Source organism: Protopterus annectens, chromosome 5.part1, assembly GCF_019279795.1.
Source record: "Protopterus annectens isolate FY-2018-M chromosome 5.part1, PAN1.0, whole genome shotgun sequence".
Lineage (NCBI taxonomy): Eukaryota > Metazoa > Chordata > Ceratodontiformes > Protopteridae > Protopterus > Protopterus annectens.
The window spans coordinates 657107830-657129212 of record NC_056736.1 but is presented as its reverse complement, the minus strand read 5'-3'; the positions used below and the strand labels follow the sequence as shown (position 1 = coordinate 657129212).

General features: G+C 37.6%; 1 protein-coding gene across 2 annotated transcripts in view; it reads right to left on the bottom strand.

Moving 5' to 3' along the window:
* LNX2 (ligand of numb-protein X 2) overlaps positions 1–21383 on the bottom strand; it is a 670209-nt gene that overhangs the window by 98706 nt on the left and 550120 nt on the right. For both annotated transcript variants that reach the window (XM_044073272.1, XM_044073273.1), the window contains one exon: positions 12380–12579. In XM_044073272.1, the coding sequence (XP_043929207.1) occupies positions 12380–12579 (200 nt within the window). The remainder of the gene's footprint in view (positions 1–12379; positions 12580–21383) is intronic.

Genomic DNA, 21383 nt, shown 5'->3' with positions numbered 1-21383 from the left:
GCCATAAGGTTTAGATGTGAAGTGATAAAGAGTGCTCCTTACAGTGAATGTGAACAAATAGGTATGTTTCCTTCATTACCAGGGTAACCAGGAGTGCACCTTTTTAACAACAACTCTACAAAGTTGTTTGGTCTGTGCAGGACTAGGCTGGGCCTCCACAGACTCTCTAATTTGGGTATAATAACATTTTTGAAAATAAACTTTTTACAGTCCCTCCGCTATATGGTTTATTTAACATTTGGTACTTTATTGTATTACTAGTGCATTTACTTGTACCTAGTTACTCATTTCATTTATTCATTTTGAACAGTGCTTGGTCCTAAGTTCTTGAGGATGAAATTGGGGGAGCTCTATGACCTTTTATTCCAGCAGCTATAAGAGGATGTGCAGGTGTGGCTGTTATTCTTTGCGTCATAGGTGACATAATAGATGAAAGAATGGTCCAGAAATTAGACCATAGATCCTTAAGTCAGTTTTATTCACTCACTTGTATGAGTTCAGGAGGAAACAAATTATTCAAAAAATAGAAGTTCCTACCCAAAAGGTCTGGTGAATGTAAAAGGAAGGGGGAGAATAAGCAACACAGGCAGAAATGGGGTGTGGTGAATTTACTGGGTTCCACCTTTGGTCTCTGATGCTGTTGCTCAGCATGGCCCCTTTTATCATTCTTTGTTTGCTGCCTTTGCTGAAATTGCTTCTTTGTGAATGATGAGGATCATCTCTAATCTGTTTCCTTTAAAAGGATCGTTGTATGGAAAGGCAACTCCTTTGGTGCATCAGTGGAGGGTGGAAACTGTTTCACAGATTGCATGTTTTTATTTTTCCTCTAGTTTTTTTGAAAGATGTCTTTGGAGGTGTATCCAAAGAGATTCTCTCTATTCAAGGGTGTATTCAAAGGTTGTGTTTTTACATCCTCACAAAACACTACAATCCTCACCTGTGTAGTTCTTCTATTTTCTGTATCTGTCTTAGATACATGGGCATGTGCATCCAATGCATTTTACTCACATTTAATGGAGTGCCTCTTCACTTTGAAAGCAGTCTTGGCTATCCCGATGACTTTTTCTTAACTCAGATCAAACATTTTCCAAGCCATGTCCTCTGTGTACCTTAACAGGGTTACAATTAAGTGATTAAGATTCACCTAATTGTTTTGACATTTATATATGTATATATGTGCTACGTAAGCATGTATTTATATAAGTATGTATGCATATTTCCTAACCTGTGCAGTGGACTGATCCACAAGGGACTCATTTTAGCCATCAACTAGAAAAATGTAACCCAAGTAAGAGAAGTCATAGTAAACACATTATAATACAAGTGTGACAAGCGGTTACATAAAGATTTTTACACAACTGGCATTACAGAGAAGTGAGATAAAATTGAAAGAAATTACACTTCACTTTAGAATATTTTGTATTTACATATGTAACTCACAAGGAGGGAAAAGGATACGGTTTGTATGTACTGTAAGCTGGAATGGAACTAGAGAGACAGAAAGCTGTAGCTAGACTGGTTAATTTATAAATCAGTGCAATATTGTGCTAAGTGAAGGCTCACTGACATACCAGGAATAGTGAAGCAGCTATGGCTCTTCTTTTAAGTGATCAATATTACTTTAAAGTAGTGGCAGGCAGCTTTATTTTAACTATATCACTTAGGTTACTTTTAAATGTGCATTATGCAGAATTGCTACAGATGCCAGTTGGAAGCGAGTCTCAGAGGAGGAGGTCTGCACATTCTTTTTACATGTAGCCAATAGGAATGCTGGAGAGTAATACAGGCATGTTGTATTTTGAGGTGACAGCAGTATAAACAGTGGGTTTTGGTAGAGTTTGGAGATTACTTAGGTATCTTTATGAGGCATATTCAAGTAAGAGCAGACCATATTCCAACTGGGGCTGAAGCAGCTTAACCTTCAGGAGTGAAGACATGCGAGTTATACAGTAACCAAAAAGTGTACAGTTAATTTTCATTATCATGTTGTTGATTTGCAAGGACACTGTTACATTTATGCTAAATGTTACAACTAAATATTTTAAGCATTGGGCCTATTCAATATATTGTCTATTATTATTAAGTGGGATGAAAGAGTAGGCAGATTTTTCAGTTTTTGACATGTGCCATAAATATCAATTTTGTTGGCATTAAAGGAGGGATGTTCAGCAGCTAACTAGGGATGAAAGTTTTTTAATAATTGTTGGTAGTACACTACTGTTTTTCATACAGGGGCTGTCTACTGCAAGTTTTTTTTTCCCTGTCTACCAAATCTTGCTAAATGGCTCCCCTTCCATTACCCAGTCCGCCTGTTTGCTCTTCTCTTCTGTTGGAGTGACAGGAGAACACTCTCTTAGGCACAGGGGAAAATTGTACAATACATTTCTTCCCTGGAGGGAAAGCCTAATCAGTCCATCTGCTCTCCCAGACAGATAACAACCAAATGGTAGGGAGTGGGTCACACTGCCAAAGAGGGTAAGATTAAGTGTAGCTTAAGCCCATGGTTGATTTCAAACCATGGATCCCCTACACATGTTTGGACCATGCATAAGTGCATGCATTCTTTTGTATTCATCTTCCTGATTGTTTTTTTAATAATATTTCTTGTTTAATATAGCAACATTTGTTAGGGTGTGTTAAATTTGCAGTTTTCATTTTTTTCAGTAAGAAGTGAAGCAAAATGTATTGACCAGTAATAACAAAAGTACCCATTAGAACATGTCAGCCATAAAAAGCCACCCCAAATACTGTTATTATAATCTAGCAGTATCTTTACTCATCAGTTACATCTAGTTGACTGACTGTGTATACCTTACATGTCTGACTGTGATAAAAATAGCCAAACTGAAGCACTACAATTTGCTTTAGAGAAAAAACTACTAGTTCTGCAAAGCAGACTAGTGACTTTTTAATTTCATCAACTCAGCAGCATCTGTCATTTTTAGCTACAGACATCCTGGAACCCAGCAATTATAACTATATTGCTGGCTGCATCCTTCTAAGAAGCTTGTGTAAAAAACAAAACAAAACAAAGAAAATAAAAACACTGCCCGGCTTAACTCATTAGACCTATGTGGTGTAGAATGCTACACTTCTAGGACCCTACACAAATCTTGCATTCCATAGCATTTTCTAACAAATAAACTTAAAAAGCATAAAATCGAATGTAAATATTTTGTGAAAAATAAGTTACTAAAACTGTATGATTAGCAATTTTATCAGTAAGAAATATTCTTTATAATGATAATAGTACATTCATAGTCTTTTCCATAAATACTGTAATATATTATAATGCACACAAACTCTAAATTATATTTTTCTAAACTTTCACAAATGTTCATATGAAAACTACATAACCTAGACATATACTGTTAAAACATTGCTGTTACCTTGGCATAAACCTTCATATGACAACAAGAAATTCCTCTATAAGTACAGGTTTACTGAGGTATTTAGAGAAATATGAGAACTTGTGTTTAATTGTATAATTAGCAATACAAATAATACTGGATATCTCTCAAGATGTGAAGCTTACAATGCAAAATTACAGGTTTCTCCTAATGTTATGCAACAATCAGTTGTTTTTTGAAGTATTAAGTACAGATGGAAATATTGCTTATTTTGATTATTACTAACAAACAATTAGCAATATTTCCAGTAATGCAATATAAACCAGCATGTTCAGTGAATTGTCCTGTCTCCCACATTCATGTTTTACATCATACACCTCAATAAAATGTAGATCTCTTGGTTAAGAAAATATGAATAATATTTGGCAAAGATTAATTTCTCCACTGTAGGACATCCTAGACTAACAATCTTAGTTTCATTTTGTTGATAATTCCTTGCCCTTTGTAATACTGTCTATTATTAGCTGGTAAGTCTCATTTAGTTAAAGAAGACAGACCCCCAAAAGGTCTGGACACCATAATGAGGTATAGGTGTGAACTGTAAACATAAAAAGGTGCATTTGGCTTGAGTGAGTTAACATATCTGAAATTTGTTTCACACAAACACTTAGTAGCCATAGTAAAATATTCCAATTTATTTCACACACACATGCACATTAGTCCTGCAAAGCCAGATTAAAGACTGTTTAAAATTAATAGAAGCATAAGGCACTTTCATCAACAGATAGCCCCCAACCCCTACTTATAGCCACACTGTTGACTCTGTACACCCCTTATTATTATGAAGGAATTGGTAGCTTTGAATGAACTACATGAAACTGTATAAAGATCATTAGCATCACACCATAATACCTAGCCATGTGTAGCACATTTAAATAGAAGAAAATGTATAATGAGAGCATAAGAAATAATAGCCACCCAATGACATATGCTAAGTCAATATGTAAAATCTCTGCAGAGGTAAAAATAATGAATAATTCCTCACTAAAGTGAAAGTGAATGCAGATGGTGCTGTTGGTAAATAACTTTGCATTTCATTGCTTCATCTACATATGCCATGCCTGCTGCCCTTGAAGAACAAATGGCCTATGTTGCACAAAAAATTGGTATGATGATGACATTGTCATAACATTCACTGAACCAGATCAGCTATGCAACAGAGAACGACTGGGAAAAAATTACCACAGGTTCATAGTTATTTACTAGGCATTCAGTCCAGGAGTCCATTAAAGAGCCTAGGCCAAATTCCCCAACTGCCTCAAAGCACTGTCTGGTTAAGTGACTTGCTCAAGTTTATACAGTAGGTAAATGATGGTTGAATGATTCAAACTCTGCACCCTTGGCTCAGGAAGCAAGTTATTAATGAGCCAGGGCTTTAGTCCTCTGGTCTAACTGCCAGACAGTATAATCGTTTTTAACTAAATGTAGAAAACCTTTACAAACCAATCACGTACAGAAGACTATATTATATTAATCTGCAACTGTGACTGCATAATAGATGCTGAAGATTACCCTGCTCTGATCATTACTCCAAATAATGCAGACTATATGCTCTGACAAATATCAATTCTTTCACAGTTGCTGGAGATTGTAAAGCACATACTGCAAAAACACATTACTAAAATGCAACAATTTTAGACTATAATACACAGTCAAGGCTTATAAATAAATGAATTAATTCATTCATTAGTGCAATGAATAAAACAAAATAATTAAAGACACTATACATACTGCAGCAGCTTTTGTTCAACAACACAAAAGTTGTATAGAAATCAGAAATATTATTGCATACAACATACTGTTTTTTTGGGGGTGGTGGTAGCTTACATGCTTGCAGGATAACTACATCTTATTTTTGTCCACTCTATGTCTTCCCTGACCACATCAAGAATCGCTGTCCCCTCTGACATCACTAACTGCATTACTCATTTACAGGCTATCTGTGCTCATTGGAGACAAAGGTGCCAAACCAATTCCTGTTCCCTAGCCAAGTGACCAAGCTACACTTGAATTGGGTTGGGGGAGCTCTGCTTCACATGGATGGGGAGCCTGTTCCATTGAGGGGTAGTCTCTGGGATACATACATGCTTCTCCAGCAGTCTGTTTTGCTGATATGTAGGAAGCCCATCAGGGTGGGATCTAACAATGCCTTGTACGCCAGGCATATATCTCCCCTCAACAGCCTGTAGGAGACAGAATACAGGGATAGGGCTTTGAGGTAGTTTGCATAGGACATTTTATTTAAATGCTGTATTCGTTTAGTGAGGAACCTCTGTGGACATTCCAATTGTTGGATGTGCTTGGTTAGGTACATACCAAAGGGGGTACTGTACTCAGTGATAGGTCTGATGAAAGCTGAATACAGTAGAACAATGACCTCCTTGGACATAGATGCTATGCCTTTGTTTATAAAATGTACAACATAGAATGATTTCCTCACTGCCATTTACATGTGATGTTCAATTCTAGATTACTGTCTATGTGTGTCCCCAAGTCTCAGACTTCTCGGTCAACTCTTAGGGATGTGTTGTCAAAAATGATAGTTACTAGTGGTTGATGAGTTCCTGAAGAATACTATTATGCATTTCTTGTCATTGGGTTTTAGTCCAAGACTCTGACACAGGTTAATTTGTCCTTGTCAGCTCTTCCTGGAGAACATTTGTGTCAGTGGGGGATTCTATGACGGCTTCCTAACTTGCAATCATCTGCAAATTTAGACAGCCAGAGGCACATGGCATTGGTCTTGACTTCAGAAAAGTAAATGCCAAAAGGAGCAGTCCCAGGAATGATCCCTGAAGGACTCCATTTGTGACTGGCCTCATTGTAGAGGTGGACTCCCCAGTTCTAATTTTTTGGGTCCTGTCTGTATCCACTGGGTGACATAAGGGTTTATATCTAACCTCTTGAATTTTGGGGTATTGTGTGAAATGCCTTGGTCAGGTTAAGGTAGGCAGCATGAACCATTCTGCCCTCAATCACTTCTGTGGTGACCTTCTCAAAGAAGTCCACTACGTTGAGTAGGAATGACCTGTCCTTGACAGTTGCAAGTTGGGTTGGGTCCAGTATTTGCAGATTGTCTATGACATTATTGATAAATTTGATGATAATTCTTTCCATGGCTTTCCATATGAGACCATTAATACTTATGAGTCTGTAGATTCCAGGGTGGGCAGATGGCCCACTTTTGTGTAGAGGGTTGACTGTTGCTGTTCTCCATTCAGAAGGCTACAGTTAAACAACAATCCCAGAGGCCCTGCTAGGTCATTTTTCATATCGTTTAGAAGGCATCCTGGGATATGGTCTGGGCCCATTTATTTAGTATTTTTTGCCTTAGGTAGACCATTAAGGTCCTGTTCCCTAGTGAGAATATGGAGGAGTTATATTTGATGGTATTTGCAGAGGGGAGGATAAAGGGGGAGACAGAGGCAAAGTTAGAGCTGAAATTGTCTGCCAATAGGTTTGCTACAGCTTCTGATTCAGTATAGGTGGCTTCATTAACAATGAGCTCTGCACACAATTGTGTATTATTCTTGAGATTACAGACATAGCTAAAGAATGTCTTGTGGTTGTCCTTCACCTGGGAAGCCAAATTTACGTCAGATTTGGCTTTGGTAGACTTTATTTGTCCTCTGAGTTGTTTATTTAGTTTGATGAAAGTGCCTTTATCCTGCTGGGTGCCACAACTTCTAATTTTTTACATGGTTTTCTTCATTCTGTTTATACAACCTATTGATGATGTGATTTCACCAGGGTGGCTTACTTTTCAAATTAATTCTGCACTTCTTCCTAGTGGACACAGCTGCCTCAGAGCAGTTATTAACATCTTGTACAGGGTTTCTGTGAACAGTTCCAAGTAGGTAGCAGTGTTATCAGGGGGTTATGGAGCCTTGCAAATTTTTTTCCAGATTATCAATTAATAGTAGGAATCTAGTCATAGAGTAATTCCTGAACATGTAAGGGTTAGCTGGGGTTCCAGATTTTATTTTCCCTTCAAAAGAGACTGTTCTGTGGTCTGACCTTACCAGAGAAGACATTACACTAGGGGCTGTGCAGCACTCTCCCATATTAGTAAGGATCAGATTCTTTCCCAGCAGCAAAAGCTGGTATAAAATGTAAGTCTTTAAAAATGACTTTTTCACATAAAAATACAGTAGAAAGAACTTTAAAAGACTTTGCCAGCCCCAAAAGTAAAATAAATAAAATTTCTCCACAGAAAAATGGTTTTCATTACTTAAAGAACTTTTAAACTGACAGAAAAAAAGAGTGCTCTCATTTAAAAGTACAATACAGTCTTGTAACAGTCTGTTAAAACACAGACTCCTATGTTTAAAACAACTTTCTTAAACAGGAAAGTGTAATTAAACAAACAATTTTTAAAATGGAAGTTCTTTCCCCAAAAGGAACTTATCTGCCCAGAAAAGAAACCGCACAAGCCAACCGTTCATCCTCAAAAGCTTCAAAGGAGCATACTATTTAGTATGCTCTGAAGGACTTTGCACCCAAACCTGTCTTTTTAGTCAGCTCAACTCAGCTCAAGATGACTAAAGGTTTGGGTGCATGGAAGGTGCCTGAAAATTTGGAAGCTGGCTGGCTGTTATATAACCTATGTAGCTAAGGCAACTGCAGCAGTTATCAATATGATGCATAACTGTAACTTTCTCTTCCCTTGAAACTCACATGTAGTAAAAATGCATCTGGAAAACAAACTACAGCAGACTTGTCAGTATTCATTATCAAATGGTGTACAGTAAAGCACTTATTAGCGTCTATGTGAAGGAGGACAAATATCTAACAGCTCACTGGACACAAGAGTCCCTTTTCAAGAGCAGCGAAGGAGTACTGGCTGGTGAAGCAATTTGTTCTGAGTCACACAGAAGACAAACAAAGGCAGAGAGAATCAAACCCTGTACTACAGGAAGCAGCTCTATCAGCTCATAGTCCTCCACATCTGCACTAAGTGCTAGACAAACTGTTGTAGCCCAAACACAATGTATTTCACACCTACATGCCTACAAAAAAGTTAAATGAAAAATGCATTCATAGTTACAATATTGACTTTAAACTTCCAGACTTCAATCTGTCCAGTTTAACCAAAGCTAAATAATAAAAAATGGTGTCAACATTCAACAAAACAAGAAAACCAAGCATCATATCCAAAGAACATGGCTCATATGATGATGCTCCTGTTTACTACAGTTTCCTTCCTTTACACCATAACTACTCTACTTCATAGTTAGTTACCAGATTTGCAGTTCAGGGGACCATTTTGGAGCCTAGCCCAAAATGTTCTGTAACCCCAAAGCACTGTCTTGTTAAGTGACTTGCACAAAGTCACACAGTAGGCAAATGACTGTGGGAATCAAACCTAGTTCCCTGAGAACAATACCTCACAGCCTTAACCCTTGGTGCCAGCTTCCAGAACAAACTCAAAAGGGTAAGCAAATCACTCAAATCCCACACCCTTGACACAGAAAACAGCTGCATGAACTTACTATGCTAATTAATAAGTTACAACTGGAATTGAAGGATGCAGGAACCAAATATTTATACATACTCCCACAGATGTGACCATCAATTCCAGCTTGCTCAAAGTCGAACAGAAGGAACATGGCGGTGAAACAGTGCAAACCCTGTACATTTTTGACTATAAGAAGCAGTGCAGTATTAATGCACAGAACCATAATGACTGGTATGATTGACTGACTGAAAAGAAAGTGATGTTTAACCCTCAGTGATTTATCAGAATATGAAGAAATATGCGAGTGTCTGGCATTTAGTGCAGAGAATTAATGCTTAAGCTCTTATTGAGTTGCTTCCTGTAGTTAAGGATGCAGGGTTTGATTTTTTTCTACCTCTGTTTGCCTACTGTGTGATTCTAAGCAAGTCACTTAACCAGACAGTGGTCTTGTGATAGCAGATTAAATCCGTTTTAACACATCTAATGGCAGGCTGCAGTTATTACTGAGTTTCTGGAACACACACACACACACAAGAACACACACACACACACACACACACACACACACACACACACACACACACACACACACACACACACACACACACACACTTGCTTGCATGATGGAGATGCAATGCAGCACTTTGTATATTCCCTGTACCAAAGTGATCTGCCATTAGTGACTCTTCCTGTGCTACCATTAACTATTGTTCCCATGTTACATACTACTTTCACCTCCAATCAACAAGCAGACTTACTGCTGTTTCAAAATACAGACCACTCATTCCAGTGTGCTACTTTCTGTATTCCTACGCTATGTTAAGCAGACCTCCCTATGTACTGCTTCCTATACTTGAACCTACACTTGATTGCTCTACATCAAAGATTTTTTTTTATTAGGTCACACTATAGGCACAGGAATGATTTAAATTAAACTGCACTGTTGTCTGGACATGTGCCCCCTGAAGCTGTGGTCCCTGGGTGACCGTCATTTCACCCCTATTATAATCCACCACTGCTGATGGATCTGATGGACACCCTTCCCTTCTTCTTAGAGCATGCACTAGTGCTGCCGACCATGGGAAGCATGTGCACTTCCATGAACATGCTAGCCTCTAGCCCTAGGAAGTACAGGCTTTGCAGGCTCAAGCTCCCAGACCCAATACCTATGGCTTCCTCAAGGTGTTGCCCAAGTGAAGAATCAGAACCACCTCTCCCTCAGGATGGGCGAGACATTCACTCTCATCCTTCCCACCCTGCCACCTCTAGTGTTTATGCTGTTAATCGAACCCAAATTGTCTGAGTCACAGTCAGGGCTTCATCCTGTCTGCTACTTTTTGCAGATGGAGGCAAGGAAAGATTTAATATTCCTGGCTTCAGAGATCTCTGCAGATGGTGACTCCAGTCATGAATTTAAAAGATGCCTACTTCCTGGAAGGAAAGCTATAGCAAATCTGGATAAAATTTTAAAAAGCAAAGACAACACATTGTCAACAAAGGGCCATATAATCCATGCTACAGTTTCCTAGTAATAATGTATGGCTCAAAGAATTGGTGTAGAAGTAAGGCCGTGGTCTGGAAAACTGATGCTTCTGAATATTGTGTTGGAGAAAACATTTGGGAATTCCATGGACTACAAGAAGAACAAATCAGTCAATACTTAAGGAAATAAACTCAGAATGTTCATTGGAAGGTGTTATGGCAGAGCTAAAACTCAAGCACTCTGGATCAATGACAAATCTGTTAAAATAGTCAGACTTTCCTGTTCAGGAGTTGACTGAGAAGGAGGACACACACACTAGTATCCTCCCCGGAAGGCCCTGCACCTTCCAGAGGAGCTTGTGAAACAGCATCCAGTTGTGATGCACTTGGAAAACTCTTTCTGAGGCATGAATATCCACTGAAGTGACTATTCTGTTCCTCTAGAATGGATAATACAGGTAGGATAACAATCACCTGGGACAGGAGTAGATGCAGCTGAACCTTTTCAAGACAACAACTTTCAGCTTGAGTTGGGCCAATGAGGTGTCTATTACTTGTCACCCCATTTCCCTGCATATACTTTGACTAAAAAATGTCTCATTCTAATGTGCTTTTCCTTTCTGGGTGACTTCTTTGACTTTTTTCTTTGTTTACTGCCAGTAAATGGTCCATTTGCTGGGGTGTGTATCCCTTTGTCCTAGTGCTAACAATTTCCTGTCAGCTAGAAAACTTTCAAAATTTGTTGCCCTTCCAGCCAAAGTTTTCTATGTTTTACAATGCTCACAATTAGCTACACTTGGATTTTCTCCAAGAAGGAATAAGCACTGCAAACAAAAATACCCTGGGGGCATTTATCGCCCACTGAGACACTGTTTTGTGACTTCTCTGGGAATGTTTTATAGCCACCAAAATATGAAATTTGGCAGGAAAAAACTGTTAAACAAATGTAATATGTACCAGAAAAGAAAAACAATTGCCAAAACAAGGTAATTATTGTTCTTGGAACTTTGCCTGGAGGTAATCAATGGCCTTAAACTATATGACCATTTGCTCAGAAAACAAAACCGAGAACAAGATGGTACAGGTTACTCTTCATTCCCAGCTGAGTTTCAAGCTGATAACTGCAGTGTGAGAGGAAACTTTACTCCTTGTCTGGGGATCTCCACATACTTGAACTTTGGATGAAGTCTGATGTTTGCTTACAGCCAAGTCCATATATTATTAATCCTGGATTCTCTCCTGTGCATAGAGCACATTGGGCAACGTGCGCCCTTCAGCACTAGTCGTTTCTGTAGAAGGTACGTGTTTTATGGGGTTGGGTTGCTAGGCCAAGGCCCAACCCTCCCCTCCTCAGAGGGTGCACTACACACTCGCATGCACACACTCACAGCTAGGGTGAATTTAGAGTGTCCAATCCACCTACTGCATGTCTTTGGAATGTGGGAGGAAACCAGAGCACCCGGAAGAAACCCACACTAACACAGGCAGGACATGCAGACGCCACAAAGAAGGCACCTCAGCCAAGAATCAAACCGGAGAGCCTCTTTTTGTGAGGCGACAGTCCTAACTGCTACACCACTGTACCGTCCATATATAATTAATACTTATCAGTAATAATCTTTATGATCATCATTTACCATACTATAACCATTATATGGATTATGTTATCTCATCCACCATGATTTAGAAAACATTTTAATTTACAGTGCTTAATCATAAATTGACAATGCTTTCTTTGTAATATGCCATGAAGGTAGTGGTAGGGTAGCCAAAATATAGATAAAGAGTTAGGTCTGTGGCTTTGGTCAGTGAACAATACCAAACACACAGTCGATCATCCTAACTTTAAGCTTTCACAAATTTATTTCATGTAAATGTCTAAAGAATTTTTCAGTAGCTTCCAAGTTTCAGTACTAGCAACATATAGTCTTCAACAAGTAGTGCACATTCTCTGGTAGTGATGGCATTCAAATAAATATCTCAAGTTCAATTTACTAAATTAAATTAAAGTAATATCAAGTTTTCATACCTGCAGTATTTGGTCCCCTGCCAGAAGTCTTCCATCTCTGGCGATGACGCCATCTCGATAAACCTCCTGAATGACGATGTTGATCAGTGGAGTCTCGTTCCCACCGACAATGCTTACACCCAGCTCCATGTATGGATTAGAACGGCTAATCTCGATTGTTGTAATTTCTCCCTCTGGTAGACTGGGTGGCTTTGTTGAGGCTGTATCATTACAGAATAAAAAAATCTTAAAATATGTAAGATAAATGCTAATAATTCTAAATTAACATGAGACTTCTTACACATTCTAGCCTGGTTTTGTTTATTACGCAGAAACAGGCTAGTATAGTCTAGGATAACAAAAAAATACTTAATTGTGACGTTCCTATTTTATTACAATGTTTAAGTAATTTATCCTCCTTGCAAATAATCTTAATTCAGATAATTCAAAACTGCTCATTTATGTTTTCTGCTTTTTTAAATAATAACATTTCTTATGGAAGCATGCATTTCTCTTTGAGCAGCAATTTGTTTTTACTGTATGTACAAGTCTTTAAAAATATATATATTTTTAATTTTTACTGATGATAGGACACTGAATGCATTAAGGACTTATGTTATGAGTATGTAATACCTATTTTAGAGAATGTTATAAACTCCATAGCTTGAAATATGAGCCAAACAAGGCTAGAACAGTGTTTTTGTATGTAGCACCATATGGGGGATAAGATAAGGTACAGTGTTCCCTACATACAAGAAACCAATAAATGACAATAAGACACTGTTCTTTACCAGTTGTCACCCATGGTATATTAGAAAGAATATCCCAAGGGTTAATTTGCAATAAATGTAACTGTGAATCTGCGACAGAACATATATGAGCGACATATGATAAATTGCTAGACAAAGATCATCCTAACAGTACATTAAACAATGAAATGGAAACGTATAAAATGGTGTTAAAAATAAGGAAGTTGTTCCACATTTACGTTACAGTAAAGACAAAAATTTGGTTATTGTGAATAATGCAATGTCAAGAGGTTTATGTACACTGAGTATGTATAGCACTACATGTTTTGAAATGTAATCAGGCAAAACTGGCATTCACTGTACAATAACAGAACTGCAGATATTGTGGGAGAACGGCTGCAGTTTACTTACTGATATGAAAGGCATTTAAAGGAAAGATGAAATAATGAAAATTTTAAATGATAGGAAGATGAAAACTGATGTTGAGGGGATGTATGCTTGTAATGGCAGGAGTAGATGTAATTTTATAAACCCAATTAATGTACTTATACATCTTGACAAAGGCGTTAAATACTATTTTAAAGGAAAGGTAAATTACAAACACATACTTCTACTCTATGCTGTAACGTGTATGTAAGAAGCTTTAATGGAGGAAAGACTTTAAGAACATAATCAGATTAGGGATCATGTACAATACATTAAAAATGTCAATGAAAGGATTGCCTTAGTTGTCCATTATAAAATGTATGGGGAAGAGGAAAGTGTTCATTTTCAGGTACTAGAGTTATTATGTAATATTGAGTAGGACAGTGATGATTTTATATAGATTCATAGATAAGTACTAAGCAAGTTGCCCTTGTGGGCCACTTTAAGCCCAGACAATTTCCTTTGGTGAGAATCAAACCCTGTAATTCTTGTCTGTGAGGTAAACTCCTTAACCATTATGTCAATCCCCAACCCAACAGGGGAGGATTTGAAACCTCACCCATTGGCACATGAAAGCATTACCATAAAGACAGGGAAGGAGTTGTTGAGTTCACACTAAAAGATCCTCGGCTCAGTATGAAGTGGTTTAAATACTGGTCAACCAAAGACTGTAATTCTGTTCTGCAGCTGTATAGTGAAAAGCTTTTGGTGTGCTCCTGATGTTGGCTATTACCTAAGACAACCGTGTACTAAATTATATTCTAAATATGTTAAAATTCAATACTATTCTCTGTGTAAAAGTTTTTTACTTTATCAGTGCCTTAGTTTATATGTTCAAGGGTTAGATAAGAAAATAAGTATAAAAAAGTAGTAGCTCATGCTGTTTTGCCCCTATACTTAGAAATAAAACAATTACATATAATTGTTTGTCTTTTCATTTGTGCGAGTTTAAAGTTGCTTATATATTTGATTTTACAAAGTGCACTACTTATTTTTATTTATTCCAAGGAAAGAGTTGCATTATTCACATTTAAATGCTTGTTTCTGGTGGTTTACTTATTAACTTAAAAGCACATGTGTATGAAATGGTAACAGTGACTGCTGACTCCTGCTTGAAGAGTTACTGCTCCAGCTATTGCTACCATACAAGTAATTAATAGCTGGCTTAGTTTAAAGGTAAACACTGTTTTTTGTATGCTAGTGTGGTAAAGATGATGGCAGCATTACCATAAAGACAGGGAAGGAGTTGTTGATACTGGGAAGATACCATTAATCCCCTCTGGTAAATATTGTATACATGCGTGTGGATCTCTCTGTGTGTCATTGTGTGACAATATTCTTGGTCAGCTTTCATACACTAAAGGTAAGTTCACACTAAAAGATCCTCGGCTCAGTATGAAGTGGTTTAAATACTGGTCAACCAAAGACTGTAATTCTGTTCTGCAGCTGTATAGTGAAAAGCTTTTGGTGTGCTCCTGATGTTGGCTATTACCTAAGACAACCGTGTACATTTACTATACAGTCTTAAAGCCAGTCTCTCTTCAGTTAATTACTTGATGCCAGCAGTATGGATTTAAAACACATTCTATCATCTAAATTTGGCATCTGTGTTAGGATCAAGAGACCATAACCTCTGTCCGTCACAAATATTAAAGCTGTGATTGACCTAAAGAATCCAGAGAACTCTCTTCACAGTTCTGTTTCAAGGAATTTAGATCAATGTTCCTGAAATGTTTAACTGCATCTGGTCTCTCACGACAGTGGGACTCAGCATTCTGGAACCAAACTTCATATTTCATTCAAATTTATATTTTCTTAGTAGACGACATTCTTGCTTTACAAGTGCACACCACCATCCTGTCCATGTGCTGCCGTGCTTCCTTATTCCCTTCCACATCTGCTCTCTGTATTATGTTCTGTGACAACACTGTGCATTGTTTAGTTCACCCTACTGTCCTCTCTGAAATTTTCTCTTACCTGTTTAATAATGACTTCTTTTCTGCAGTTCTCTATTGTCAGAATTGATGCCCCTCATCTTCTAGTTCGCTCTACACAGACTCTTCATTGGTTTCATTTCCTTCCTACAGTCTCGTCTCCTTCTTAGACATTTTGTGCTTTAACTCACACTCAGTGCAGTTTTGATAACTGTCTCCTCATCGTATTTATTTCTATCTGCTTACATTAATTCATACTGTTGATGTTAACGAAATACTATACGTAATCCAAAATTATGGTCATATCTAAACCTGTACTACCATTAGCTTTCCCTGTATTAGGTAATACAGTTATGTGTCAATTGTGCCTTCTAGGTAACAGCATAACAACTACAAAATGCTCCACTCTAATTGCAGCCCATCTAACACATAGGAATGGAGAGATGATAAAATCAAGAAGCAAATGTGATCAGTATTACTGGAAATTCATTTATATTCAAGTCTTGGTGAGTACCTTCATGAGGTGGACATTATTTTTACAAAATCTCACCAAGAGGACACTGACATATACACTGTATTTTATAGATATATACTGTATCAAGGACAAATATAAGTTAAAAAATAAAAAGACAGCTAGGAACACAAGTCCTAGCATAAAAAAAAGTGTCCAATCCTGGTAGGTGCACTGGTGCTAGGACTGGAAAAAATGACAGTATAAAATCTTCAAGAAGTGGAAGCATTCCTACAATGGGGTTAGGCCAGGCTTAAGGGGAGGATGCCCCCTGTTGTAGAAGGAAGTAGTAGTCCACAAAAATAAAAACAAAAATGATAGGCCAAAAAGAGCCATAAAGATGGTAGAGTAGACTATCAAGAATAAGAAAGAAATTATGTATTGCTACTATTATGCAAGAGTCTCATAATTTCCAGACATAAGATATACAAAAAGATTAAAGAAAAATACTGTCAAAAGCTTAAAATGCAAATTTGTGTTCATTAATACAACAGATTGAAGAAAATATTAAGTAGACCAAAAATCTCGGCTGTTTGAAAAAAGAAGTGACTGAAGAAGCACGTAAATATAAAGAACAAAATCTAGAGAATTTTGAAAGGTATCAAAAACAAATACAGACATAGGGAAGAAAGAGAGATCTGATATGGTGCAATATTTAAGCAAAGGAAAAAGCTAAATTAATACAAAAGAAATAGCTCCAAAGATACTTGAAGAGAAATACATGGAAAGGCACCCAGATATGGAAAATTTCACAATACAAATAATAAGATCTCAAAGGTGGGACATAGAACATAAAATTAGTAAAGCAGAAGTTAAAAATTAGAAGGTGAAGTTATGGAATACCTGCAAAGTGAAAGATTTAGTGTTGAAAGTCTAACACAGGCTACATCACAGCTTGATGGAACAATGAGTTCTCAAAGTAAGGAGAAACAGGAAGAGCAGGAGACATCTGAAGAAGAAATATGGGCATGGGAAAAGAGACTTAATATGGTGCAATATTTATGCAAAGCAGAAAGCAAAACTAATCTATATAAAAAGCAGCACCAATGATATTTAAAGACAAACACAGGCAGACACATCCAGATATGGAAAATTTTACAATACAAAAAATAAGAAACAAAGGGCAAAATTAGAAAAGAAGATTAGTAATGGAGAAGTTAAATAAATAGAAAATGAAGTTATGGACTACCTGTGAAGGATTTAGTGTAGAAAATCTAACTGACAAAATCACAGCATGACAGAATAATGGATCGCCCATATTAAGGAGAAACCAGTGGAGTGTGAAGGATCTGATCAGATGCCATATGAAGATACTTTGGAGCCTTCAGTGGAAAAACAGTACAAAAGTTCAGCTTAAGCTGCACAGCAAGGGAAGGTACAGAAAATTGTGTCAACTCTGATGCAGTCAATGTTGTGGAATGATAGGCTAATAAGTTCCTATACGAAAACAATGGATGATGCAGGGTGAAGCTGAACACAATATGGCACAGGAACATTTTCTGGATCCCTCTGTAGAATGCCTGCAGGAAACAGAATAAATAATGTGCCCTTAGTTTAGAAGAAAATGATCTAAGGAAAGAACTGCTTGATTTAATAGATATGGATAGACATGTTAAGATTAATGAAAGAAATAGACTACAGAAAGTCAATAAGATCCAAAATATTAGAAGTTTGATAAAACAAATGAACACTGTAATCAATACTGTTCATAGAAATATATGCAATACAAGAGAAGTAAAAAGGATATATTACTGTACAGCTAAATTAATAACAGATAAAGTCTTAACACAAAAACATAGAGCAGTAAGGGAAAGGGAGGGGAAAAATCAAATGACATCGTCTAAGTATCCAACAGTGAAAACTATAAAGTAATATAAAACAAGAAGTGTCACTGTTAGAAGAGTACAGAACAGGGAACAGACCAACAAAAATACTCAGAAAGACAGACATGATAAAAGCAATGTGCAGTATCAGAACAGACTAGGCTCTATCATACATTATTGCAAATAATAAACTAAAGATATCAGCACAGGCAGAAAAACATAGTAGATATGCAGATAAATATAAAGGAAAAGTACAAAATAAGCAATTTATTGATGACCCAAAAAAGTTTTACAGAGAACTGGGAAACAAGGCAAAAGAAAAGAAACACCACCAAAAAAAAAACACATTTTGGAGAAATATCTGTGAAGATCCTGTGAAACATAACAAATATGATGAATGGACGGAAGAAGCAAAAGAAAGAATTAGAAGTTCAAATGTGCATGATATGAAATGGAATGAAGTAACGGCCAGAGAAATTGAAAACAATTTTAAAAAGCTCCTAAGTGGAAAACCCTCAGTCCAGATGCAGCACCTAACGTCTAGCTAAAAGTATTAACACCTTTACATGAAGATTTAACCCTGAGTAAGAACTATTTATATGAGCAAACTGAACAGACACCAACATGGTTAACAACAGGAAACTGTATTCCTCCTTAACAGAGAACCTGCAATCTATCCTAAAAACTATAGGCCAGTAACTTTCCTTGTGATGATGTATAAACTGTACACTGGAATTAATGCTGACAGAGTTTATAGTCATTCAGAAGAAAACTCAATAGTGACAATAGAACAAAAGGGTAACAAAAGAAAGCCATATGGAACAAAGGATCACTTGTTGTTAAATAAAGTCACAATGGAGAATTGTAAAAGTATGGCATGGATAGACTACAAAAAAGTATATGATAACCTCCCACATTCATGGATAACAGAGTGCTTACAAATGTATGGAATCATTATTTAATAACTGTAGCCTCCAAACATGCTTTGTGCCTCATGAATGGAGAACAGCAACAGTCATCCCTCTGCACAAAGGTGGACCATCTACAGACCCTGGAAACTATAGACCCATAAGTCTCACTAGTCTCATATGCAAAGCCATGGAAAGAATTATGGAAATGATCAATAATGACATAGTAAACCTCCAGACACTGGACTCGACCCAGCTTCGTTTCATCAAGGGCAAGTCATGCCTACTCAAGCTGGTGGGTTTCTTTGAGAAGGTAACCAAAGCAACGGATGAGGGCAAAATAATTCACACTGCCTATTTTGACCTGGCCAAGGCATTTGACACAATACCCCACTTGGCCATTGTTGACAAACTCAAGTGTTTGGTACAAACCCTTATGTCACTCAGTGGATAGCCAACTGGCTCACAGACAGGACCCAGGAAGTTAGAACTGGGGAGGCCACCTCTACAGAGAGGCCAGTCATAAGCTGAGTCCCTCAGTGATCGGTCCTGGGATCGCTTCTTTTTGGCATTTACTTCTCTGAAGTCAAGACCAATGTCAATGGTCTCTGGCTGACTAAATTTGAAGATGATTGCAAATTAGGGGATGTCACTGAATCCCACACTGACATGAATGCTATCCAGGAAAGGCTGACACAGACAAACAACTGGTGTCGAAGCCATGGACTAAACTTAAATGCCAAGAAATGCATAACAGTATCCTTTGGGAAGTCATACATCCCTGGTAACTATCATACTGGCAACATACCCCTAAGAGTTGACCCAGCAGTCAGGGACTCGAGAACATACACAGACAATAATCTAGCCTTTGACCATCATGTGTCTACAGTAGGGAGGACATCATTCTATTCTGTGCAACTTATAAGCAAATAAGCAAAGGTATGGCATCTAGGGTCCAAGAAAGTCATTGTTCCATTGTATTCGGCATTCATCAGACCTATTACTGAGTACAGTGCCCCCTTTGGTATGAACCTAACCAGGCATATCCAACAATTGGAATGTCCACAGATGTTCCCAACTAAAAGAATGTAGAACCTAAGTAACATGTTCTATGCAGACCACCTCAAGGCCCTATCCCTACATTCTGTATCCTACAGGCTGTTGAGGGGAGATCTATGCCTGGCATACAAGGCATTGTAAGACCCCACTCTGACAGATCTCCTGCATCTCTGCAAAAAGAAAAAAAAAACAGCACCAGAATTACCTATTCTAAAGACTTGAACCTTGCCTGTGAGATAAACAGGACCTGCTGGAGAGACAGATATGTATCCTAGAGATTACCCCATCTCTGGAACAGGCTCCCCATCCATGTGAAGCAGAGTTCCTCCCTAACCCAATTCAAGTGCATTGGACAACTGGATGGGAACAGGAAATTCATCCCTGGTTTAGCACCTATGTCTCTAATTGACACAGGCAGCCTGTAAATAGTTAATCTCCCAGGCCTTTGCTTTTAAATGCGTCATCTCCCAAGTCCCTGTTTACACTTATCAAGGGTACCAGAACTTGTCAGAGATTTTGGGACGCATGGTTAGGCTTAAAAAGGCTCTTGTGGTCGTTAGCCTAGTAAACACCTATGAACCTACTTATAACATATATCCTGCACTGATCTATTACATTACAGTGACCATGAAACACTTTGCAGCTAAGCCATGATAAAGGACATATTATTAATCCCAGGGATAAAAATTCAAAGGGGACTGTTCCAGGGCAACTCTTTGTCACCATTGCTCTTTTGTCTTGCTCTTAACCCATTAAGCTGTCTACTTTATAGATTAGGTCATGGCTACTATTTGGCTTTTAGAAAATAAAAAAGTGTAAAGACTTCTCATCTTCTTTTTGTGGATGATTTAAAACTGTACAGTTCAACAGATGAGGAATTTAAAGCCCAACTACAAGTGGTCAAAACTTTCTCAGACGATATAAGAATGTCATGTGGTCTTGTTAAATGTGCAAAAGTGACCTTTAAAGCAGGAAAGCTGTAGCACCAAGAATATATCAATCTAGGACAGGAATGTGATATAAAAGAACTTAAGCAAGAAGGAGTGTATAAATACTTAGAACTGATGAAGGACTGACCTTAAAACATGAACAAATGCGAATAAAACTTAGTAAGGAATATTTTAAGATTAAAATTAATACTAAAAACAGCTCTGCTATCTAAGAACAAAGTCCAAGCTATAAACCAATTTGCTCTTCCTTTTCAAACTTACTGTTTTGGGGTGATTGACTGGCCCCAAAAGGTACTGGATCAGTTGGACAAGAAAACAAGAAAAATGCTTCATGCTTATCAAATGATTTATAAAAATCAGTGTATACTAATATTATATATTCCCCGTTCTGAAAGCGGTATGGGCCCCCTCGAAAATGATTACATGTATAGATCTGCAATTGTACGAATGCATACATATTTTTAGACCTCACGAGATCCAAACATAGAGAAAGTTTTAAAACATGAGGAGAACAAGTCTAAGATGACTTCCCTGCTTAGTTTAGCAGAAGCATATCAGTGACAAGTGGGAATGGAAATCAAACCAGAAGTAGATAAAAATTAGGCAGCAACTGAATGTGTCAAAAACAAAAGAAAGAATATAAGATGAAGGATCAGATGAGAAGG